Here is a 24,224-nt window from a genome sequence, read left to right on the forward strand (position 1 = left end):
TCACAAAACCTGTTACCTGAGAACAAAATGGGCTGGATCATGACCAAGTCGTCCTCATGGGCCAGCTAGTATCTGACCTCTACATTTCAACATGTGGCTGCTGAAGTCAAGAGGCCAGTACATCTGACTTCCTGCCCACCACAAGACTCAGCATGGAGCCCAGTAGCAGAGTACTGACATATTGAGCTAATGGGCTGCATGCACTTCACATTCAGCGCAGGTATTGGTTACACAACCCTATTCACTTGAATAGGATCACTGACCTCAAGTAAAAAGGTAAATAGTTGTTCCTTGCACTTTATCTTAATGTTTGTAATTAATCTCTACAAGCTTAATACATTTGATTAATAACATTTTGACTGATTAAAAATAAGGTAAGGCTATTTAACAATGTGTTATCAGAAGACCATCAGTATATCCGTGAAATAAAAGGCTGTGTGCTGTGTGGATAAAACATTGGCTAAAGAACAGGTCATAGAGAGCAATAAATGAAAGACTTCTTTTGGATAAGTGTAAATGGTGGGTTTCATAAGTGGTAAGTGTAAATGTTGAGTTCCCCAGAGGTCTGTATCAGGATCACTGCTTTTCTTAATAACTATTAATGATTTGGACTTGGCTATATGGGGTATGATTTCCAAATATGCATGAAACACATAACTTCGGAGATACAGTGAACTGTGTGAAGATATAGACTTCTACGAAATGTGATAGGCAGGTGGAATGGGCTATAGTTGGCAGATGAAATTTCATACAGAGAAATGCTGTCTATATTTTGAATAGAAACTACAATTCTAAGAACAATGCATAAGAAGATATCCAGGAGTACAGGTGTAAGATTATTGAAAGTGGCATGACAGTTCCAAAAGCAAACGAGAGCAGAATTCATGAAATTTCACAAAACATTGGTTTTGCCACAGCCAGAATATTGTGGCCAGTTGTGTCTTTCACAAGATGTGAAGGCTTTGGAAATGGTCCAGAAGAGATTTGTCATAAATGATTCCAGGGATTGAGGGGCTTCAATAATGTAGAAAGACAGGAGAGGCTGGGGTCTTTGCAAGTTGAGGTTGCTAGGAAATCTGACAGAGGTATTTAAAATCATGAAATGGTATGGATAGCAAGATGTTCCCATTGTTTGAAGGGATCAGATACAGGGGACAAATGAAGACAAATCAGCAAAAGAACCAAGTGGTCCGAGGCAAAATATTTATATATAACACAGTGAATGGTTCAGGTAGTAAAGGATGCATATTCAATTATAGCATTCAAAAGACACCTGGATAATTATCTGAGGTCAGGGAATTGGAACTAAATAGATTACTCTTACATGGAGACCACATGGACTTAGTTTGCTAAATGGGCTCCTTTCATGCTGTACCATTCTGGGGTTCTGTGTCCCAGAGATGGGGCCTCATAATCCACTACCTTAAAAGGCAAGACTCTTCCCGTGAAGCAGAGCAAGTCGCTTGTGGCTTATCAGAAGACCTTTGAATATGGAAACTTCTCTTCGTCCACGTTCAGATTGGATTAAAACAATCAGGTGCTGAATTTGGCAAGTGGATTGGATGTGATCCAGCTAATTGAATCCAGTTACTATGCAACCTTTAAGCCTGCTGGATCCAGCTTGAAGAGATTGCAAGGGGGAATGGTTCACATCAATATCCAAATGCACTACAGACAGGTGGTACCAGATACCAAGCCACACTTCAATATTCTCCAGATTACTATTTGAAGCATATTCTGCTTCTCTTTAGACCAAACAAAGTTGAGACTGAAATGACTACGATGCAAGATTAATTTTTATGCACTTGCCCACTATCCTACCCAATGAGATGTTTAATTTTTTTGATAAAGGAAGTCCTTGGTACTCTTGAAGCACAAATAACCTCATTTCCCTCTCCATTTTACAGCATGGTGCAATGAAACATGAATTGCAATCAGACTGGTGAGGAACTCCCAAGAATATTTTTGGGAAATTTTTAATCCTCTGTGCCAAACTAAATTAGAAAAAACCTCAAAAATTAAACATTTTTACTTGGTGAACAACCACCACTCAAATTACTGCCAAAGTTAAGTGCTCCTCCCCACTTCTTAAAAGCAATATTTCACAAAATTATGCTTACCCTTGTTAAAACTTTATTACATGATTTCACATTGATCACATGGAAGTGCAAAGGATGGCAACAAGTAATTCAAATGTCCTTAAGATATTTTTAATTTTTTTTAAAACTTCAGTACCATTACAAAATATTATTTTGCTGGTTAGTATGCAATTATCTGACAAAATTCTAACATTCCCCTCTATTTAATTATTGCCCCACACAACAATGAACATTTTCTAACCACCCAAACCTTCAGTACATATAATGGAATGTGGTCATTTTCCTATAAAGGCCAAAGTATTAAGTTAGGACAACAATTTTAGCTTTATCTTTGTCTAAACAAAGTGAAAAAGGATGTTACTCATCTCACTGAAGGGATTTCCCCAGAAGCATTGGATCCATACTTTTAAGCATTCATTCTCTTCTAGATTGAGAGTCAGGTGAAAACCCATACAATGGGACACCATCAAAAGATAAGGTATAACAAGGTAATGCTTTAAAGGAAAATGTTTGAAAAAAAACTGAAAAAAAGTGAAAGCTGAGAGAGATCAGTAATTCTGAGCAAAGAATATTAAACAGTGACAGTGAGATAGTACTGCAAGTTTTAACCTCATATATAGCCAATGCAAAAAGGAGCATTTAATACAGCATGTTTGCAACTTCAGAACTGAGGGGGAAAAATTCAAAGGACCAACAAAATATTGTTTGTTGATAAAGTGGTTAAGTGCAAATGCAAGAACACATGAACCAAGAGAGTTGGATTACAAAAAGCTTTTCTTCCTGCTTTAAATCAAACTTCAATGTGTTGCATCAAATAATTTACAGGTTTAAACAAAAGCATTAGGAAGAAAAAGTGGAACCTTTATTCCATTCAAAGAGTGACTTTTTCTTCAGTTGTTACAAAAGACATCCCTTTAAAATAGTCTCACATTGTAACACTGAAAACTCTGGTTTCTGAAATGGTTCACCAGTTCTTCCCCCCCACCACTGCCCCCCCCCCCCCCCCAACTTCAGCAACCCTTGAAAATAATTAGAAACTTCATTTAACAGAGGTGTATATCAATACATTAAATAAATTTAATTACTTTAATTGGAATATACTGAACATATTGTTTCCTCATCAAATCAATGCAGCACTGTTACAATGCTCAGTACAAAAAAGCAGTCAAGTGAACAGTTGTACAAGTCTGGCCAAGATAATATTGTATGGTGATATTTGCTCAATTTACTTTTATAGATATACTCACATGGAAGGAGTCTGTGATCCAAAAGCATTGTAGAGTACATTTTATGTCTCCGTAATAAAAGAAAATCACCATACAATAAAACCTTGTAAAAAAGGTTCTTAAGAACAGAAGGGAAATTTTTGAACAAGCATCCAACAAATGAAATAATAAACAACCATTGCAAAAGATATATTTATCAAAGGGGTTTTCCCAACCTTTTCAAAACTATTCATGGCGACGTTGATAAATTACAAAAAAAATGGTCCTTATACATGACATTGGCATACACCTTTAAAAGAAACTTGAACTTACAATGGGATCATTCTAAAATGCTAAAATACTACAGTTTACAATTCACAGTCTGTGACTATTTATCAAGGTGTCCCATGGTATTAGTATGGTATGGTGCTGTATACTTCTGGTGCTCTTCAAATAATGCTGTATTGAACGTAGAAACTCTATTCCAAAGCAGTATGCATTCCAATGCTTCAAAGTTGTCATTCTTTACTGCAACTGGAGTCGAGCACCTAATTTTAATGGATGACCTACAACAGAACAAAATATGATGCAAATTACATTAAATCAGTGATTTTACATTAAATCATTGATATAGATTGTAAATTGTTAAGGCCCAAGCCTCGAAGGCTGATCCCTGCAGCATCTGACTTTTGCAATTGCTAACCAGAAAATGATCACTGACAACCTTTTCAAATTGAACTCCTGTCATAGGGAGAATTTTCTTTAAACTTTGCTTCTGCAATTATGCTTTCCACTAGCTATCTCCTGGTTTTCTGATCACTATTTTAACCTGTCCTATACATTCCTATATTCATACCAAAGAACTAATTTCACTTTCGAATTAGCAGGGGTCACATATCTGCCTGATTTCACTTCTAAATTTTTTATTAATCCGATCACAGTTACATCTGTTTAATTATTCACCGTTACTAATTCTAGGTTTGTATTTTTCCTGTTCCCTCTGCGTAACTTTAAAAAAGTGTTGCTGAGCACATTCAATTACTTTGAACTTTACCCCTTTGAAAATTTGAAATATGGCTCCTGGCATTTTAAAAAAAGACATTTATATTGTGTCTCACAATCAAAAGTCACCTGGTCTATACTATGAACAAGATAGAATGCAAATGTAGAGATAGCTAGTGATAACTGTATAGAGCTCTAGGGAGACCATATCTGGATTACTGCACATAGTTTTGGTTAAAGAGGCATATTCTTGCATTGGAAGCAATTTAGAAAAATTCACTACATTGGTTTCTGGAATGAAGGTGTTTTCTTTAGAGGGAGGTTGATCACATTGGGTCTATTCTTTTTTGAGTTTAGAAGTATTTGAAAAGATTGTGGAAATCTGACGATGTAGATACTGAGAAGACATTTCTCTTTATGGAGGACATCAGGAAATCTAGAACTAAGGGTATAGAATTGGATAATGGGGTATCCCACTTAAGAAAGTGGAGGAAGAACTTCTTCTCGGGATGTTTATGAATCTTTGGAGTTCTCTACTCCAAGAGTAGTGCAGCCCAAGCTATTAAACATAATTAAGGCAGAGATAGACTTTGAGTCGATTAAGAATTCAAAAGATAAAGGGGAACAGGCAAGAAAATTGGGCTGAGCCAAAAATCAAATCAGCCACAATCTTTTTCAATGGTAAGCACGCTTGAGGATTTGTTTGGCCTACTTCTGCTTTTCCTAATGCTTTTACCCCAAAATGTTCAATGATATACTTGTGAAGAGTGCTACCACATACAGCTGTGTATTAAATCACAAAATAATCTGCCTTTTGTAATACCAAATTAGGTCTGAATATTGGGCACAACACCAGGGATTTCTCCTGTGGTCTTAAAAGATGCCATGCCAGTATTTTGATGCTCAGTGGAGATGACAGAAGGAGACATGTCTGAACCTCCAACTGTGCAGCATCATCATCAATACTACAATGGAGTCTCAGCCTACATTTATATCCTCAAATTTCTGGAGTGGGGCCTGGACCCAAAACCTTCTGATTCAGGCTAGTGTGCCGCAAAATGAGCTGCAAAACTGACTGCAAAAGGGCATTGGTAAAATGAGACATTTCTTATAGAACTGTCTTTAAAAAGAGCTATATATAATGAAGAAAGATATTGAAAAATACGAAGAAATTTCAGACTGTCCCAAATAAGATTGATTTTTATTTAACATGCAACCATGAAAGTCATCTTTGAAATGTAGAGTTCAATACCCTGAGAAGTTAGGCTCAGAAACAGAGATAACAAAGATGAAGCATTTTGAACTTATTTAAAACTAATTTTACCATTTTGCAGGCAACTAAGCATTACAAAATAATGAGTGGCAGACTGCTGAATGCATTGAGTTTTGGGGAAAAATGCTAACCTGGAGCAGGCAGAAGAGCCCTAATTGGCCGATCACCCAAAAGAGGCGTTTTTTTCTGAGAAAGAGGTGCATGACCCAAAAGGGGAGGCCTGACTGGTGTTGGAAGGAGGGGCTTGGGCTTGCTGGAAGTTTGTGAAACACTGCCTACGTCATAGTAACTCTCAGTTCCAGTAGCTTGTTGAACAAGAGATGCTGGAAAATAAAGAAAACAACTTTAAAGCATAAAAATATGACATATACACTTAAATTTTTAACCACTAAATTTCTGCTTCCTGTCATCATGATCTGATTTTATTCAAACTGCTATCTTTGTGCACAGATTTTCTTTTGGAATTATTGGTAGAATCTGAAGACGAAGGCCAGTAATTTTATTTATATGTGATAAACAGGTAATTTTGAAGCAGTACAGACCCACTTGTCAGCCCTTTGACTAAAGCAAGATTAGTTAGTTAAAACACCATATTGAAATCCTGAACTTTGCTCATTTACCTTCATGTGGCCACTGATAAGCTTCAGTTCTCTCTTCTTGATAGTTTTGCCAAGCATTGTTCACCTCTATCAAGACAAATATATCAGATTAATACTATTGCAACTTTACAGTAATTTGAGACCAGCACAGGTTTAAAAAAAAGCATAAATCAAGCTCTGGATCACAAAGTTAAATCAATCCTCAGTGTTGCACGACAACAGGACTGTTCAAACTGTAGCCCCGAGGCTACATGTGGCTTAGCCCTTTGACAGTCTGACTTCCAAAGATGCCAAAACTAAGTCTTATTTGTGTTTATATTTCTCAGCTTGTCTGGTTTTAATTTTTTTTCAGTCTGGTAGTCTGGATAAGAGTTTTTTTTCCCCCAAAAGCACTGGTGGATATACTCTCAGAACAAAATGTCAAATCTTATAATCAGGTAACAAAACCAACTGTAGATGAATACAAATATATTGAAAAAATAAACATTTAAAAGCACTGTAGAATGATCCTTTGCCAAAATTAATCAGTCTTTGACCTGCATGAGAAACCAGAGAGGTTTCATATGCAGCACGTGTCACCAACCTATCATTCATAGCCATACCTCCACGTGCAGCAATCTTTAAACCAATTTTGTGTGTGTGTAGATGAAAATGAATAAGGGAACTAAGAATGACACAAATATTCAGTGACATAGATCGTAGAGATAGAGTATGATTTTCAATCTTTTCATGCACTTTTACAAAATGCAGAACTAGGCAAAAGAGAAAGCACCATGTGGCAGTCATCTTTGGATTATTTCCCATAATGCCACAAATATTAAAAATAGAATAGTTTAAGATAAGTCATCTTCAACATTAAAAACATTAGCAATAAAAACTAATTTTAAAAAGAAACTTGCTTCTTCAGGTGATTTCATCAATACGTACCACCATGAAAACAGATTAATAATGAACTAACCTGCTTCAACATCCTCTTTTCTTTTGTTCAAATACTCAATAACTGCTTGCAGCTCCTCAGCATAAAGATGTTTTCCATCACCAATCAGAAATAGGAGATGTCGGATGGTGCTTGGCACAACGTGACTTTCAGCGTAAGATTCACGATGAAGATAATCATCTGCTAAATTAGCCGCTTTGTGTGCAATCTCAAGTCGTTCTTTTTCCAGATTTTCACCAAATATACGCTGATGTTCACGTGAAATCAGGTCCAAGGCGTCTTCCAAGGGCATATTACGATGTTCTGTTGAATAGAGGCAACTTTATTTTCGATCAAAGCTCTCTAAACTTGGGAAAGGAATCTCTTCAATACAGGTGGTCACAATTCACTACTAAAGTTTTAGAATAGGTTCTGTGTGGATATACAGTTAGCCACATAACACGACACAGATCATCTAATTAACCATTAGCTCATTTGACAAAACCTTACACAAATTCATTTTGAATTTCAATCATCCACCTCATAATACCAGCTAACTACAAGGTCAGTTATCTCCTCGCCACCAACACAGAGTCTGTACTTGGCCTGCAAAGTTCCTTCACCCCAACTACCAGAAGAATCAAGCAGACTGTATCACCTTTGTATGTAACTAGTCTGAACAGTTCCCAGACTTTAAAGTATGCAAGACAATCTCAACTTTTCAAGCTATGAATTTATGTATACTGTGGGAAGCTGGGGTTAGAGTTGAGGATGGCAAAAGCAGAATGTCAATAATAGCATAAAATGGTAAAGAAAGAGATGGAAGTGTCTACAGAGCAAGAGTTGTGTGTCTTTTACAGAAGTTTTAATTGTGCATTGTAACAAAAACCATTATGTAAATGAAGACTGACATTTATATGCAATCAGATGCAACTGATTCATTGGTCTTGACGTGTAGTGTGGTCTCCAGCTCAAAAAGCTGGACAAATGCAATGGTCAGCATTTGCTATCATTGTAGCATGAAATGGAGAAGTCTCTTGGAGCCTGTACGTACATACTTCGACGTGGAAATATAAAAATTTCAGTGATACCTTGCTCCTCCACAAGTGCACTGTTAAAGTCTTTATAGGTCAAGGTGAGAATGTCCATTGTGAAGTGTAGGTATGCCTGTGTCACTATTAAAATATTACTTTAATATCTTTGTTACAATAATGTAAAATCAATACTAAGATTTCAAATAAATTCAGGTGCTAATAATGCAAAATTTTAAAAGCAGATGAGTAAAGTCAAATTAATCATAATCTAATTTTGTTTTTTAAAAAAAGAATGTACAAAACATGGAACATTGTACTTAAATTGGACAGGAGGAAAATTTTCTAACATTCTTCCAAGAGCTGTTCAATGATGCTCGAAATTTCCAATGAACTTAATGAACAGATGAATTTAAGCTCACTACTCAGGTGAAAAAGTAAATTTCACTAAAATTTGCGCCATGGTACATGGAGTGGCATTTCCCAGAGTCAGAAAATAAAAATAAATTGAAATGTATCCATTAGTAATGTTAATTGCAAATTAGCTGATGTCAGTAGCAAACCAATTTTAAACAGAAATCAGTAACCTTATCCTTATATAGTTCAAAATCAGTGTATAAACCCTGCTGAAACAACAAACAAGTAACCTATTGACTTGACATTGCATGCAAAGTCTGGTGTCTTGTAATACAATTGTTAGTCATGTGCACTTGCACAAAAATTGCAAGGGAGAAAGAATATCAGCTGCTTATGGATTTATAACATACGTCGGGTGGTACTAATTTCTTGGTACTAAGACCCAGCACAGGAAAAGCAAGCCCATTAATTTGGCCGGAGAAGAACAACTACAAGGCGGCTGCGTGCATCAGGTGACTTACAACCGCCCCCAAGAACTACGAGTTCAGTTTTATGCTTTGTTTACATCTGTATGCAATTTAAAGAATTTACTTATTAAAAATATAAACAATTATAACATTTAAAATATATTAATTAAAAAAAATATTTTTGCATGTTTTTGAATCTCACTTTGACAGCAAGCAAAGCTGGGGTGTTCCCCTGCTGTTGGTCAAACAATTGTTTTTAATAAGCATAGCTAATGCACCACTGACAGCAAGTTCTGACCCAATATTTTATGAGGAACATTGCAACAGAACCTTTAGAAATATAAATACTGGAGACAATTTGGAACAACAGCACTGCATTCCAGATAGCAAGTCACATATGACAACATGTCAATACAATATGGTGGCATCACTGGAAATTTACATCTCATCAATTCTAACTGCACATTTATGGAAGCTGAAAATGTACCTTTGTGGCCAGCATACAAAATAATCACTGTGCAAGATGAAAGAGACTGATGTTCTCCACCGACGACGACACAAAATGGGGAACCTTCTTCACGAACATCTTTCAGCGCAGTATCTAGAGCCAACTCTAACTTAAGGTATACCAAATCCACGAGAAGTCCCAGTTCTTGCACTCGTCGTCCTACTAGTTTGGCATAATCCCTTAAAATTGAAACAAATGAATATTTTCTGGTTAGCTACTCAAAGCAAGATTGTAAACTTAAGATGCTGTGAATTCTCACACACAAGTTTTGGAAAAACAATTCTCAGAGACATAAGCCTTAAATAATTGAGTGCATATGCAGATGAAGTAGTAACCTCCAAGTGGACAGCCATCATTTTAATTAGGCTGATGATTGAGATTAATATTCAATTATTAATACATTCAGGAGTCAAGTTTGAATACTGAGACACATTTGCAGAAAGCTTCATTAAATTGCTTTTTAAGAAATCTATTCTGATTGAAGACCAATAAATTAGTTCTTTACATGATGGGAAAGAGTTAAATAGGTAGGCATCCCATACAACAGCTCACTGATTGTTTTAAGTGCGGATTAGGCTGGTTAACCAGTTGAAGCCTATAATCCCAAACTACAAGACAGACCTAAACATCTAATTCTTCATGTAACCGATGCATCCTCAAGCAGAACTTTAGCAACGTATACAGAAATCTGGATCTTATTCCATGACTAACAGAAGAAAAATTCAAAAATAGAACAACTCAAGCAAGTTTAAAAATGAGGCAAAATTTATCAATTGTGTAAAATAGACCCTCACAACAATAGAACATTCATGACAGTCTTTGTACACCTTTAGACTAATGAAGAGTCCAAATTTCCATGCAGGATCATTTAAAATTTTGATCTTATACACTGCAACTCCAAAAAGCTACCTGGGTATTGGCAATATTAGCTTGGTTCAACTAAAGTAGACACCAAGTACAAGTAAGTTTTAAACACTTTATGTCAGCTTCCTTTTCCAAAGCAATATTAAGTGCATTAAATGAAAATCCAAAAACTGTAGATGTTGGAAAGGTCCAACTGCTTTTTCAATGAACTGCCTGCCACAAATACATCAGATGCAAACAATTTTGGCATTCTTTTAGTCCTATCAACACAAATCTGTTGTGAAATGAATCATGTCCTTGCTTTGTTTGCTTTATTTTAACTACTACGTGACACAGACATAATCACACGCTCAACTTCCAAAATCTAAACTGATGTTTTTAATGAATGAGTCCTCAGGCTCTCCATATTTCATAAAGAGTAATTTATAGAAATACTGCATTAATTTCATATGCTATCTGGCTCTCAAACATTAAAAGCACAGCTAGAAATATCAGCTAACCCTAAAGAAAACTATACCAATGTCAATAAAGATATCTCTGTGTATTTTGCAGCTTCTGCACACAGCAAACTAAAAAGGCTATTCAAAAATTGATCTCAAAACTTATTAAAACAATTATTCATCTTGAACTTATTCACACAGCAGAGTCAACATAAAGTTTTGCTTTTAAAGTCAGATTTTGCCTACTTACATTGTGGTCTAATTTTTCAGGCTAATACGCGTATTATTAGACTCTTGATGTGATTACTTTTTAATAAGTTCAACCTCACCATACAAACCTCTGGTTGGTTTATTTAAATTCAGAATGCTGACCACTAGGTTTCAAATTTCATTTCAAACACAATGAAATTTGAAGAGAATAACAATGGAAGCTTGAGAATTGAAGACTTCTGTAAGTTTTTTTTTGAAAGGCTATCTTTACAGGAGCATTTTGGCTCAAAATACAAACAATGATACCTTGCAGTATATTGAAATCAAGGAAAGGAACTAAAGCAAGTGCTGGACCAAAGTGCTTGGCTAAGGTGATCAAGGCAGTCTATAAATGATATGGGATCCTCCTCTACATGGCCTAGTAGTCGTTAAATTTAATTTGCAATTTGCATGTGTTCAATATGTTTGTCATTAATAATCTCAACTAGGATTGGGGTCAGAGCAGAAAATTAGCTGGGGCTCCCACTCTCATCTGCTACCCAAAGGTCTGAGGCAAACACACATACTTGTATGGACTGAATACTGCATGCACACAAAACAGAGCCAAACTGAAAAAGATCAGGCTTTAATGGTATGCATTTTTACCAGCTAACACTCTGCCACTCCACTATCTAATTCCAACAATTTGTCATGGAACAAATATAAATAATGGTCATGTAGATGAGATACCAAAGAACTATATCCCAAGCCACAAATCAAAGCCTGTGGGAGATGTGATAAGGAAGTAATTGAAATGAAGAACCACCTTGGTAGAGTTTTGTTTCATTTTAATACCTTAAAAGACAGAAACATAAGGCATCAAGAATTCTATCCCTTCATATGGTATGGTGATTTTCTTTTGGTGTTCTAATATTCTTAGAAGACATCATTAAAGCATATTATCTGGAAATATTATTAGCTTTTATTTGTGTTCTTCTGATGTTACATGACATATTTGGCAATTAACTTGGGACATCATGGTGGCTATCTCAAGAATGAACTGCATGGTGAATTTGCAAATTACTCGTGCCCTTTATCCAACAAAAAAGTAGAAAAGTAAACAAATATTCCAATGAGAAGTTACCCCTGTTGCTTGCTTAGGGCTATGACAACGCAGTCAGCATGCTTTTCTTTATTGTAGTCATCTTCTATTTCTTTATAGAACTGCTGATAAAGTTCTTCTCGACGACCATCATCAGGCCTGCAGGCTTCTTCTGACACCAAGAAAATAGAATTAATTATTTTGAATATGACAAACTGATTCATTTCTGTTCTATCCAATAATGCCTCAAGTATGTCTGCTTAACTCATGGAGGGAAGAATTAAACTTAGCTTAAATGATTGCAACATTCAATAGGTTGTTACATGTTACCCTTGAACAACATGCTCCATTATTTGTACAATTTAAAATGATTTAATATCTAAATCATGCAAAATGCTTCTTCACTAAACTTCAGTTTTGGAACAACTCTAAAGCAATGGTTAATTTCAAAGCAATTTCAAATTCACCTGCCCTTATATTCAAGTTTTACATCCTAATGCATTTCCTTCCCAATGCTGCTAGGAAATTCCAATGGAAATACTTAAAACTATGCAATGTAAATTCCTCATGTTGTAATTACATAATTGGACCACTGGGTGGCTTTCTGCTCAGTGCACAGCCCAACAATTCAAAAGTTTCAGAATATCAGAACTGTATTCAGGTACCTCAGCTATAACATGTTTCCATAATGCAAATTGGATACAACACGATTGATGAATTAGGGAGCACTATTTGTATTATATGGGATTTTGATCAGGAACTAGAGAACTTCTTAAGAGTTACTTTGGAAATTGACAAGCAGGAAAAAAAGCTGTCTTGGGGGGCAGAAAAAAGCTGTTTACATGTACCCTCCCCACAGTAATCAGACCCTATTTTCTCTTAAGAACACAGGCAGCTAATTCCACTCCAGGTGACCAATGGAGATTGACAAGCAATAGTTGCTATTGATACTTGTGCAATGATACTCTATTAAACAATGTAACATAGACTTTAGAATTTTTAAGCTTGTAGTAACAAAATAAACTTAAGCTACTAAAAAAACCTTAATTTTTGAAAATCCTGCTGGAAATATAACTTTGTTATTGCGAGTCAGAAACCAAACCCCCCTTCCCCACTGACACGATTGATTTTCTAAAACACAAGGTGTTATAGCAGAACTATCTGTATTGCTTTTCCTTGGGTTCCATTTTTCTTTCAAGTTGAAGGTTAATTCTCATATTCTTGTAAACTTAATTTTAACTGATTGCATTCAATTTCTTCAAATAATTTAAATTCTTAGCCAGCTCTAATCACTCAAAAAAACCAATATTACTTATTTTATTTGCTTTGAATAGCCACTTTCATCTGCACATTATATTGTAAATATTTCATGTGCATATCTGCTATCTGAGAAAAATTAAGTCTTTCAACAGAAAAATAATTTCAAACAGCATGTGGCATCGTTGCAGTCAGCAGAGTTGCTGCCATTTACCTCTAGCAACCCAGGTTCAATCCTGACCTCCACTGTGCCTGTATGGAGTTTGCACTTCTCCCTGTGACTGCATGGGTTGCTCCAGGTACTCGCTTTTCCTCCCACAGCCCAACTACTCGCCAGTTGGTAGAATCATTGCCCACTGTAAACTGTTCTGAGTGGAGGTGTATGATAGAATCTGGGGTGAATTGATGCAAACGTGGGGAGAACAGGTTAATAGGCAGGGTAATGGCATTATTCTGTGAGTCGGCATTGTCTTAGAAGGAGGCCATGCAGCTCATCACATAATAACGAGGTCTGGGAATTAAGGAGACCAAGTAATCTCAACCAGTGAATCAAATGAAATCTGAGTCCAGCCACACCTAGTCTTGACTGGTGGTAGTGGGCCACTGAAAAGCCAAAAGGAGGCACAGTAATTGACCCAACTCAACTTTTCTTCCACCCCCCAAAGATCCCCACCAATGCTTTTGATCAAGATGATTCACTTCACGTGACACCAAAAACAGCTAAAAACACTGGATAAAACCAAGACTATGTATGGCCCCAACTGACATCCCGCATGTAGAACTCATGACCGTCACTCCATAACTAGCCACACCTCCAGCCAGGCTGCTCCAATAGTTACAACATTGTTACCAACCCAACTATGTCCTATTCACAAGAGATAGGGCAAATCCAACCCAGCTACTTACCACACATTCTACTCTCAAAAGGTGATGAAGGCATCATCAACAGTGCTATCAAGCAGTATTTACCAATAATTTGTTCATTATGCCTGGCTTAGCTTTCGTAGAACAACTCAGCTTCTGACCTCACAATAACCCAAGTTTAAAAATGGGCTGAAGAGCCGTATTCCCGAAGAGAGGTGAGAGCGACTGCCCTTGGCATAACAGCAGTATTTGATAAAGTGTGGCAATAAGGAACTTCGTAAATCTGCGATCAATGGACATTACGAGGAAAAACACAACCAAGGCTGGATTGATGGCTTGTGCAAAGGAAGGCAAGCTGGGCTTTTGAATGGCAATTATCCCAGCCTCAGAATATTGTTGCAGGAGTTCCTCAGGACTGAGTCTTCGGCCCAATCATGCACAGCTGCTTCATCAATGGCTTTTCTTCATCATAAGGTCAGAACTGGGAATGTTCAGTACTGCTTGCACAACTCCCCAGCAATGAAGCAGCCCATGCATTCACACAGTAAGACTAAGCCAACATCTTAGCAGGAGTTGATAAGCAACAGGTAACACTTGTGCCAGAAATGTGCCAGTCAATTAAGATTTCAAACAAGAGAAGGTTTAATCACCAACTTGACATCAATGTCATTACCACCAACTGCCTGAAGGCCACCAATAATCCAGAAGCAGGTCAGATATTTGGGAACCTGGAGTGAGTGACTCACCACCTGACAACACAAAGCCTTTACACTATCTGTAAGGCACAAGTCAAAGGTCTGATGACATTGTCTGGAAGAATGCACCTTCAACAACAGTCAAGTAGTTCGACACCATCCAAGAAATAGTAACCTGCTCAAATGTACATTACACCTCACTCTAAACATTCATTCCCTTCATCAACAGCACATTGTCTGCAGTGTGGGCAACATACAAAATGCACTGCAGTTACTTGCCCAGATGATTCTGATTGCACCAATTCCAATAAGGACAAGAGCTTCAGGTACAAGGGAACACAAGCACATGCAGGCTCTCTTTCAAATCACACATTACCCCGACTTGCAAACATTGTTGTTTTTTTCCATTGTTATTGGCTGTAAAGCGACCCAAAAACACTTCTGGAGTACCCCTATTAGAAAAACTGCAGTGGTTCAGGAAAACACACAACCACCACCTTCAAGGACAGCGAAGTTTTACCAGTAAAACTCAGATCTCCAAAGAGGAATAAATGAATTTCACCTACTCCCACAAACACTGAACTTGTATTCAAGTCACTAGCTGAATCCAGCATCAACACATCTTTCACCATACCACTGTAATACTTATTACTAGTACTTTAATCTAAAAAGGTTTATCCTAACAAAATTCATCCCTGAAAATGTTCTCCTGCAAATAAACTCATTACCATAAGCAGGTTAGTATTAGATGCTTCACAACAAAATTTTCTACCTGCAGCTTAAGAACTACTCAACTGCATGTGACTGAGCAGCAGAAAAGTGAACACAGAGGGTGAGAAGCAATTATGTGGAGAAGGGAATGGAGAAGTGATAAGAGAGCGACACGATCACTTGGTTTAAGGTGCGCTATATTAAATGTAGTAGTATTGATCCCTACGTCCTGTTTAGCAACTAATCCTTTCCATCATCCTACTGCTCCTCTAATTATTCCTTCACTATTTTATTAATTTTCTATACAATACTTTTAGCATACTACAAATAGGTAGATGCATAACAGTTGATCATACCACTCCAGGTGTAGTTGTAATCCTCTGCAGTGTAACCTTCAGGATAACCACCATAATATTCCACCACTTCATTAGTTCTAAAAGAGGACAGGAGTAGGATGATTACAAACACTATAAAACGTTGTTATACTTATCTAATGAAAACAAAGATATGTGCAACTTTTGAAGTTAACCAATTACGTAAAAAAGTCAACGTCAAACAAAGCAGCTTTCATTGCAAGCGTCATAACAATCTCTACAATATTTCCACTTTCTTCAGGAACAAGTACTCACCATTCAGATGAAATCTGAAAAATTGAGGATGTCCAGGGATCAAACATTTGTTCAACTTTTGGGCTAACAACATTCTGGGACTGGGAGTAGGTGAAGAACAGCAACAAAGAGCAAATACTTTTATCACAATATCTGGGTTGTCACAGTGGAACTTAAGGAAATCACTGCAGCATAGCACAATCAAGAGGGGATCTTGAACCTTAAATCTTGAATCTTAAAAGGGCATGTGGCTATGTATTTCCTCAGCCAATTAATTAGATTGAAGAATTCTCTCCACAAATATTACCCAACCTGCTTAGCATTTCCAGCATTGTGTGTTTTATCTCAATTTCCAAAACCTGCAGCACTTTGCTTTCTAAACCATGAAGTACAAGAAATGAGTAAATGAAAATCACAGCTGAAAGATAAGCGAAACAGCAAGCTTAAAAAGAATTGGAATGAGTGAAGATTCACATCAGGTTATATTCCAAGCCAATGTTTGTCAGGCACCAAGACTTACCAAGCTGTTAGATGTCAACTTATGCTACAACAAACAAGCTACAACTTTACCTGGCAACTTTCATAAGCATGAACAACAACTTCACGTTTCATGTATTTCACTGGGAAACCTACCGCTATGGATACTGAGAGGAACAAGGCAACTATGACTGCAACTTGCTGATTTCTGTTTTTAACTCCAAATTTGCAATCACCAGAATCTCCTATGCAATCTATAGTTACCTCAGAGCTTCTTTTTATTATTAAGTAACAAATTATGGTTTCTTTTCCCAAAAAGGATAAATTTAAGAAGTTTTGAAGTGGAAAATTTCAAGTTTGGTCAAATTTTGGAAGCAAATATTTCCACCAAAACAAAAGAGCAAATTCAGTGATAAATTTTCCTACTAATTTAACATTAATCAGATTTGATGTTCTTCATCATGCTTTCTCCACCAAAGAATTCAATCAGATGACTGAAATTCTGCTCTACATAAAGTGTGCCTTCTGTTTCGGAGGAATTAAGTTTTTACTGTGCTACAGAAATTAACTGAATGATACACACCAGAGCTGCAATTTGTCAATGCTGTCAGATTCTGACAGACCTTATTTTCTAATTAATTTTCAAAGTAACTTTATATATCGTTACCCAATAATTTGTGCACGTGAAAGATGCCTAACTGGCTGTGATCGCCTGTAATCAGACGTCTTTGTTCATTAACAAAAATATTTTGCAGTTCATAAGATAAAAATGATTTAGTTCATTCAACTAGAATGAACCCAAAGTTGTGAAAATATCGAATTAATTCCAAAATGGTTTTGTATTATTTTATACCCACTACTCCACCCAGAATTCCATTCTACATGTTAATTACTCCATGAACAATTTCATAATTACTAGCACTAAATTTTCTTTTAGTTTAGTACACCCATCAATCACTCAATAAGCTAACGGCATCACAACCTCCAAAATACCGATCAAAATTCTCGATTCAATGCGTTAATGCAGAAGCTGGGAAGCACAATAGATTTAGCACAAATTATTCTCCCAGATCTGGCTTGAGTAACATAACTCAATCAGGGATATGATGCTCCTACATGAACTAAGTTGGGAATCGAATACCATACACCTTTGAGAAAATGTATTAGCCATGCAGACCAGAAGTCCATACTGGGATAAAGTTAACTTCTCAACTAGGCAGCAATTAGTGAAGGTTTTAAATGGAAATTAATGTTGGCAATCAAAAGTAGAAGAGATCGTCATGGTTACATGCAGAAACATTTATTTTCACAGTACTGAAGTCACCAGAAAGACAACGACATCAGTTCAAATCTGTAAACATCAACCCTGTTATAGTTCGCAAGGTGATTAGTCTCATTCTGGATCGTGCCGATGTTGGGAGGGTACTTTTAAAAACAATACCTTACTTCTTAGGTCAACTGTTTCCATTATTTTAATCCAGACCAATTGCATGCCAAGTCCTTTGTAAAAAAAAATCTGCATTCAGTGACAATGCTGCACCCAACTCAGATAGAGGTGATTGGGTCAATCCACTGTAGATGAGAATCTATATTATCCTAAGTGACTGAAAATGGTTCTGTCCACAATTTTGTAACCAATCACTTCATTTTCTTGGAAAAGTTATATTGCATTTATTGGAAGATGCTCCTGTTTCTTATCGTAACTTTAATGAGGGAAACTAACTTGTTTTATGCTAAGAGCCAAGTCATACCTCCAAATCATCGGTTGACAGTGCTAATAATTGACTTAAACATTAATTATTGATTGCACTGTTTCAGGGAGGGGCAGGGCACATGACTCATGGCAATATATTGTGAAGCAAAGAAAACGTACTTGCTCAGAAAACAGTCCATCCAAAAGAGCAGAGGAAACAGTAGGTACAGCAACTTCTCTCAGAGCAAGAGGATTTCCCCAGCAAAATGCAGCAAGCTGCAATTAGTCATAAATGAATTACATGCATTCTTCAGGCCTCAGCCTTTTTACAGCAGGGTGGTTATCAAGTTTAGCTGATGGGAATTTTCCAATCTTCTCCAATCTGGCTGACTGTCGGAGCCCAAAATAAAAGTCACAGATGGCTCAGTGAGTACATCATGTGTTGGTACTGGTCAAGAGCCCCATAGGATGAGGTAATAAAATGCCTGGAATTCATCATTATGACCAAAACTATAAACATTAATCGTTAACATGCTGCGAAACAGAGAAACTTCTGACATTCCCACAAATGCACAAATTCACATTGCTGAAAAATTGCTACAACAGTGTGCACTACTTCCATTGTTGCCAAGGCAAGCAACATAATCAGTGAATTGATGCAAATGTCAACTTCTTACAGTTGGCATCCTCACTGTTAAAATGAGGTAACTTATGATTTTAACAGCATTCTCCACCACAATAAGTAAATCATGCTCTCGGTCCTGAAGAACTAACATTAGATGGGTGGGAATCCAATTCGTTCAGAATAATAATTTCAAAAATTCCATGCATTTTAAAATGAAGAAAATGATTTTATTTTTCAGTTTCTAATTTTGTTTCCTGGTTTGTCTTGATCTTTATGCTCTAGTTTTGTTTTTAAAAAAAAGTCATAAGAATTAGAACTTTTTCTCCCCTTCACGTCAGAATTCTTCAATCTGATTGTCTGCTCATCACAGTCCCCACAAAAGGTAACCGACAGTTACATGCATCAGGTAAGGGGAAATTCGTGCTACTGAAGCATTGCTGGCTAGAGTCTTTGAAATCAGTGGCAAATGCCGTCTCTTCACTAGTACGTGGAAAATCCAGGCCAAGATGACCCTTCACTCGTGATCATTATGCAGTGGTCCTGAATGAACTGGGCACGTATACCAATTACATTCAGTTTCAGTTGTGATTGACATCATTTTACAGGCATGATAAGGCATAGATTTTGAGTAAAGCACTGGACATTACTAGAATGCATGAAATTAAAACTGGAAAATGAAAATATACAAAGCAAGGCTTTTCTAACAAGGCATTTTCAAAACAAAATGTAATTTGCAATGATAACTGTCAAAACTGACTGAATACAGATAAAGAGAGTCTTTTCGCTAATCACTACAGTTAGATAAAAGTGGATAAACTTTCAATCAAGCATGAAACTGCAGATTCAAGAAATCCAAAATAAAACAAGACAGAAAATACTAAGTTTTCAGGTCAGACTGTATATGTACAGGGATGAAGAGGTAATGCTGGCAGAAGTTCTGATGATAGGTCATCAACTTGAAACACTAATTCTAGACCATTGAACCCTCCAAGAATTTCCTGCATTTTGTTTTTGCCAGACACAATGCAGTTATAGCAGATAAAACAATACCAGTGTGAAGCAGTGTCACTATCACTCTCATCCACCAAACCTGTAACCTCTATCCTCCTAAATAAGTTATCAAGCACAACATAGTTCCTTTAGAACCACAAGGAGCCCACTCTCAAATCCTGTACAGCAAATTCTGATAGTTCCTCAAATCTAAACTAACTTTTCCACTACTGAAGCAAGGAGAAACTCACCATCAACCTTGAAGGTACATTCTTCTCCTTTTTATAAAAGATTTGGAATTAATCAAGGCCGGATGTGACAAAGATACAGACAAGTGGAAATAGGCTCTCCTTGTTGTGAAGAGGAAGAAAGATTTGAAGTTGAGATCAAATGGGATATTTTGATTTCGAAGAGCCTGGTGCAGAGAAGGTTGTTAGAATTGAAGGCAAAGACAAGGTGTTTAGAGCATGGGCTGTGAATAATGGTTTTGGTCTTCCCAAAGTTAAAAAGGGAAAATAAATTGTTCCTCAAATTTCACCATTCCAATCCATGTCTAATATTGTGAGAATACAACTGTTAATTCCACTGCAGTAAGAGTCACAGTTGCAACAGCACAGAAATGGGCCTTAAGCCCACCACATCCATGCCAGTCTTTGGCCTATCAACAATAGTTACACATCTAGCTAAGGCCCCATGACCATTCCTTGCCATTTTTGACAGTTTTCTTTTGTTGTTTCCTTCTTCTTACCCTATAGATCTACACATTGTCCTCATATGATTATTCTACAATAGCTGATTTTGACATCCAGAAGAATGCAATTGTTATGGCAAGGAGGCCTCTTGGCCCATTGAATCTATGCAGATTCCCAGTACAGCAATCCCATTAGCGCCACACACACCCTCTTTCTCCACAGCTTTGCAATTCCTCCCAACTGTACATCAAATCTCCTCTCAACCTCTTCACCGTTTAACTACACTTCCAAACAATAAATATTTTCAATACATTTCTGATGGATTCTGTATTTTGCTGTGAAATTGCAGTTCCACAATAAAAAAAAATCCTAATTGCCCAAAGCCAACCAGAGGATGGAAACAGAGCCAGTAACAAGATTATTCTTCAGATAGTGATGCCACAATTAGTTACTAAAGTCACATTCTTGCTTGTGGGCAGCATGAGCACAAAGTACTCCGGCAGGAAAGAGAAAGATTCACATTCTATTCAAAGAAAATTCATGATGCCAATTTGATGCACAAAGCCTGTTCCTTCACCACCATCCCTTATGTTCTAAACTTGAGTACTTTATTCCATTATTTCTGAAGTTTTTTCCCCTACCTTGGCAGAGCTTCTCTGGGAACATTGTATTCTGCAGCTACATATGTACTTGAGGGAGAAAGGGAAAACAAAATCATGAGTCAATTTGCAGGCCTTGGTTTGAAACCATTTTAATATAACAATAAAGAACTCATTCTATGCACTGCCACAGAAGGCTGGCCGTAAAGCCTAAAGGTGCAGAACAAGGTACACGTAATCAACAAAAATCATGCTTAAAACGGCCAATATTTGTTTGGCTCTATCTAATGGATTAGTGGTTTTCTATCCGAACAACCAACATACGCTGTAGAACAGTCTTTTTTAAAATGGAAACTAACAATATTTTAAATGATGGGACTTCTACATTCTACAACAGCAAGTCTCATTAAACTTCTAAAAATTGACAAATATTAAAGTGAAAGAACACTCCAAAACTAAAAGAACTCAGACTTTTATACAGATTTTTCAGGAAAAGTAGGTATTATTTTTAAACTTCACTTACCTTCCATCTGCGCTGAGTTTGTGTGTTGGGGCCACCCTAGGCTTTATCCAAGTAGCCATCTTTACCTACAGAAAGAAGTGGTTGATAAAACATTATTTAAAAACTTTTTCTTTAATAACATAAAGAAATAAATTGACTATTTGCACATTTTGCTTGGAATACTTTCAGAATCCTAGATCTTTTCTTTGGCATTATACCTTCCAGCAACACTAATTCTGAAGAAACTGCATTTTACATCAAAACATTGAGCCATTAGTAGGATGCTAAACAGCGCAATGTCCTTACAGGATGGCTAACAGCATTCCAAATTTGTTGTAACTATATCTGCACTCTTTAATAGTTTTGCAGAGTCTTTTTTCCCCCCCCACTGTCTGGCATCATTTATATATATTTATGTTCTCTGCGTGTCTGAACCTACGTGCCTGTGATGCTGCTGCAAATTTTTCATTGTACCTGTACATCACCATGTGACAATAAACTTGCCTCGACTTGAACCAGAGTTCAACTACGCTCCAGATGTTGAAATATCCAATGTTCAAACAATTTCTTTTATTAACTTGCTGCATATTCCTTCCACTTTCCCTATTTTTATTCCCACTCCACTGCTCATGTAGACTTATAGGTATACAAATACATATGTGAACATACACATACCTCACCTATGCAGAAATCTTTAAAAGTGAAAGCTGTTTTTAAACTAGGTAAATGCATCCCTTCTAAACAAAACACTACTGTAAAGTAGATCCAGACCAATGTCAGAAGCTTGTTTCTTTGAAAGGCACCAATGCACAATGGGCACATATACTCTTCCAAATGATTAATTTTCTCATGCACCTTGACAACAAGGAGAAGAAAGGTCAAACTGTACCCTCACTTAATTCCCTACCAAGACCATCTGTAGCAGCTCCAGAAAAGTAAACACAGAATATGCTGGAAATCTGAAATAAAAATGGAAAATGCTGAAACTACTCAGCAGGTCATGCAGCACGTGTAAGACAAAGGTCAAACCCTGGGGTTTTACCTCCATCAACAACGTCAAGTGAATCATTATGTTCTTAAAAAAATTTTTTTGCAGGTCAACAGTGCACTCAGAACAGCTGAAACATCGTAACAACTAGAAAGTTAGCTCTGAAGGTTTCTCTTCAACAATGGAAGACTAACACATCAACACTGTCTTGTATACAATATAGTGATTAGGAAATTTGATTTAGTAGCACAACTTCAAGGACGCAAAGTACAGATGCTGAAACAAAGCTGCGCAACAACAAAGAATAAAATAACTACAACCACTAGAGTTCATGTTCTGAAAAGTATCTGACAGGATAACTTTCTCAATCAGCACTCTTAACCCTTCTAAATGTTGTTCTTACAGAGACCCGAAAGCGATTAAAGTGGTAACAGAAGGGACAGTTAAACAAATGTTTATTTACCACTTCTCGCAAATCTGATTGACCTGCTGCAAATCTAACCATTTTTGTTTCAATCATTATTTGTAAATTTTATAGCTATAAAAATGTAACATTTGAGGTATTAAGATGGTGAAAGATAAATATATGAACGATAATGAAATAAAGGGGCATGAGAAATCACAGAGGAGCCGAGGCCGCATAGATCAGCCGTGATCATATTAAATGATGGGGCAGGCTTGAAGGGCCTGATGATCTGCTCCTCCACCAGCGTTTTTTGTGCTACTCCTGCTCTTGCTTTCTTCCATTTAATAACTATTGTGGGTTTGGTTTTCAAAACAAAATAGTCCCGAACTTGGGAAATCATTGATCTTTGTATAAATATTGTCCTATTGCGTCTTAAAAATAAATCTTTTCCCAACCGAAAAGCAAATGAAAACTTTTTTTCTAAAAAGCCTGTATCAAAGGCAACTGTTTCTCGATAAATTTAAAAATAACAGCAATTTTAAAAAAAGACTGAAAACTGCCATCTCCCGGGACGGCCGCTCGCCTGGGCTCAGCACGGGTTTGGGGACACTTCGCCTGGGTGCGGAGATTCGCCGAAATGGGATCGGAGGCCTGACGAGGCGGGAGGCGCTGAAGGGCCACGGACAGACGGTGGGGTTGGGGGGGGGGGAGGGGGGGTTTGTGGGCGAGTAGACCGGCCGATCGGCCCCGACCAGGCGCCGTGGGGCCTGGCCGCCTCTTCCGACGACACCGAGAGTAGCAGCCGGGCCGCCATGTACAGTAACAAAGGGAGATCTGCGGCCCGAGCACACGCCGAGAGCACACGCCGCCGACCGTGAGGAAACCGAAAGCCCGCCGGGCAGCCGAAGGCGACCGCTTCCCGCCGGCGCCGCTTCAACAGGAGGGTCTGGGGGCTGGCGGATTAAAACCCAACGACGACTCACCTCCCGGAGCCGCCTCTCCCCCGCTGCCGAGCTGCACCGGAACCGGAAACACGGGCCCGCATGTCTCTCCCCCCCACCCCCA

The 24,224-nt window shown here is 37.4% G+C and overlaps 1 protein-coding gene across 1 annotated transcript; it reads right to left on the reverse strand.

The window, feature by feature from the left end:
• Positions 1–2,194: 2,194 nt before the first annotated feature.
• LOC127577439 (nuclear receptor coactivator 5-like) lies at positions 2,195–24,220 on the reverse strand. The gene is made up of 10 exons (XM_052028654.1): positions 24,143–24,220; positions 21,787–21,851; positions 21,306–21,353; positions 15,936–16,012; positions 12,095–12,224; positions 9,437–9,636; positions 7,137–7,418; positions 6,200–6,265; positions 5,711–5,902; positions 2,195–3,870 (listed from the first exon to the last, which is right to left on the reverse strand). Exons 2-10 carry the CDS (start codon positions 21,843–21,845, stop codon positions 3,830–3,832), a joined length of 1,095 nt encoding a protein of 364 aa, XP_051884614.1. The 5' UTR covers positions 21,846–21,851; positions 24,143–24,220; the 3' UTR covers positions 2,195–3,829.
• Between the last annotated feature and the right edge of the window lie 4 nt (positions 24,221–24,224).

The sequence above is a fragment of the Pristis pectinata genome, chromosome 13 (assembly GCF_009764475.1).
Source record: "Pristis pectinata isolate sPriPec2 chromosome 13, sPriPec2.1.pri, whole genome shotgun sequence".
In the NCBI taxonomy this organism is placed as follows: Eukaryota; Metazoa; Chordata; class Chondrichthyes; order Rhinopristiformes; family Pristidae; genus Pristis; species Pristis pectinata.

Coding starts and splice junctions, on each gene's coding strand:
- LOC127577439 (XM_052028654.1), bottom strand. CDS start 21,845: ATGGCTACTTGGATAAAGCCTAGGGTGGCCCCAACACACAAACTCAGC. Junction 12,225..15,935: donor TTACAACTACACCTGGAGTG/GTATGATCAACT, acceptor TCTTGGTGTCAG/AAGAAGCCTGCAGGCCTGAT. Junction 5,903..6,199: donor TTATCAGTGGCCACATGAAG/GTAAATGAGCAA, acceptor TTTATTTTCCAG/CATCTCTTGTTCAACAAGCT.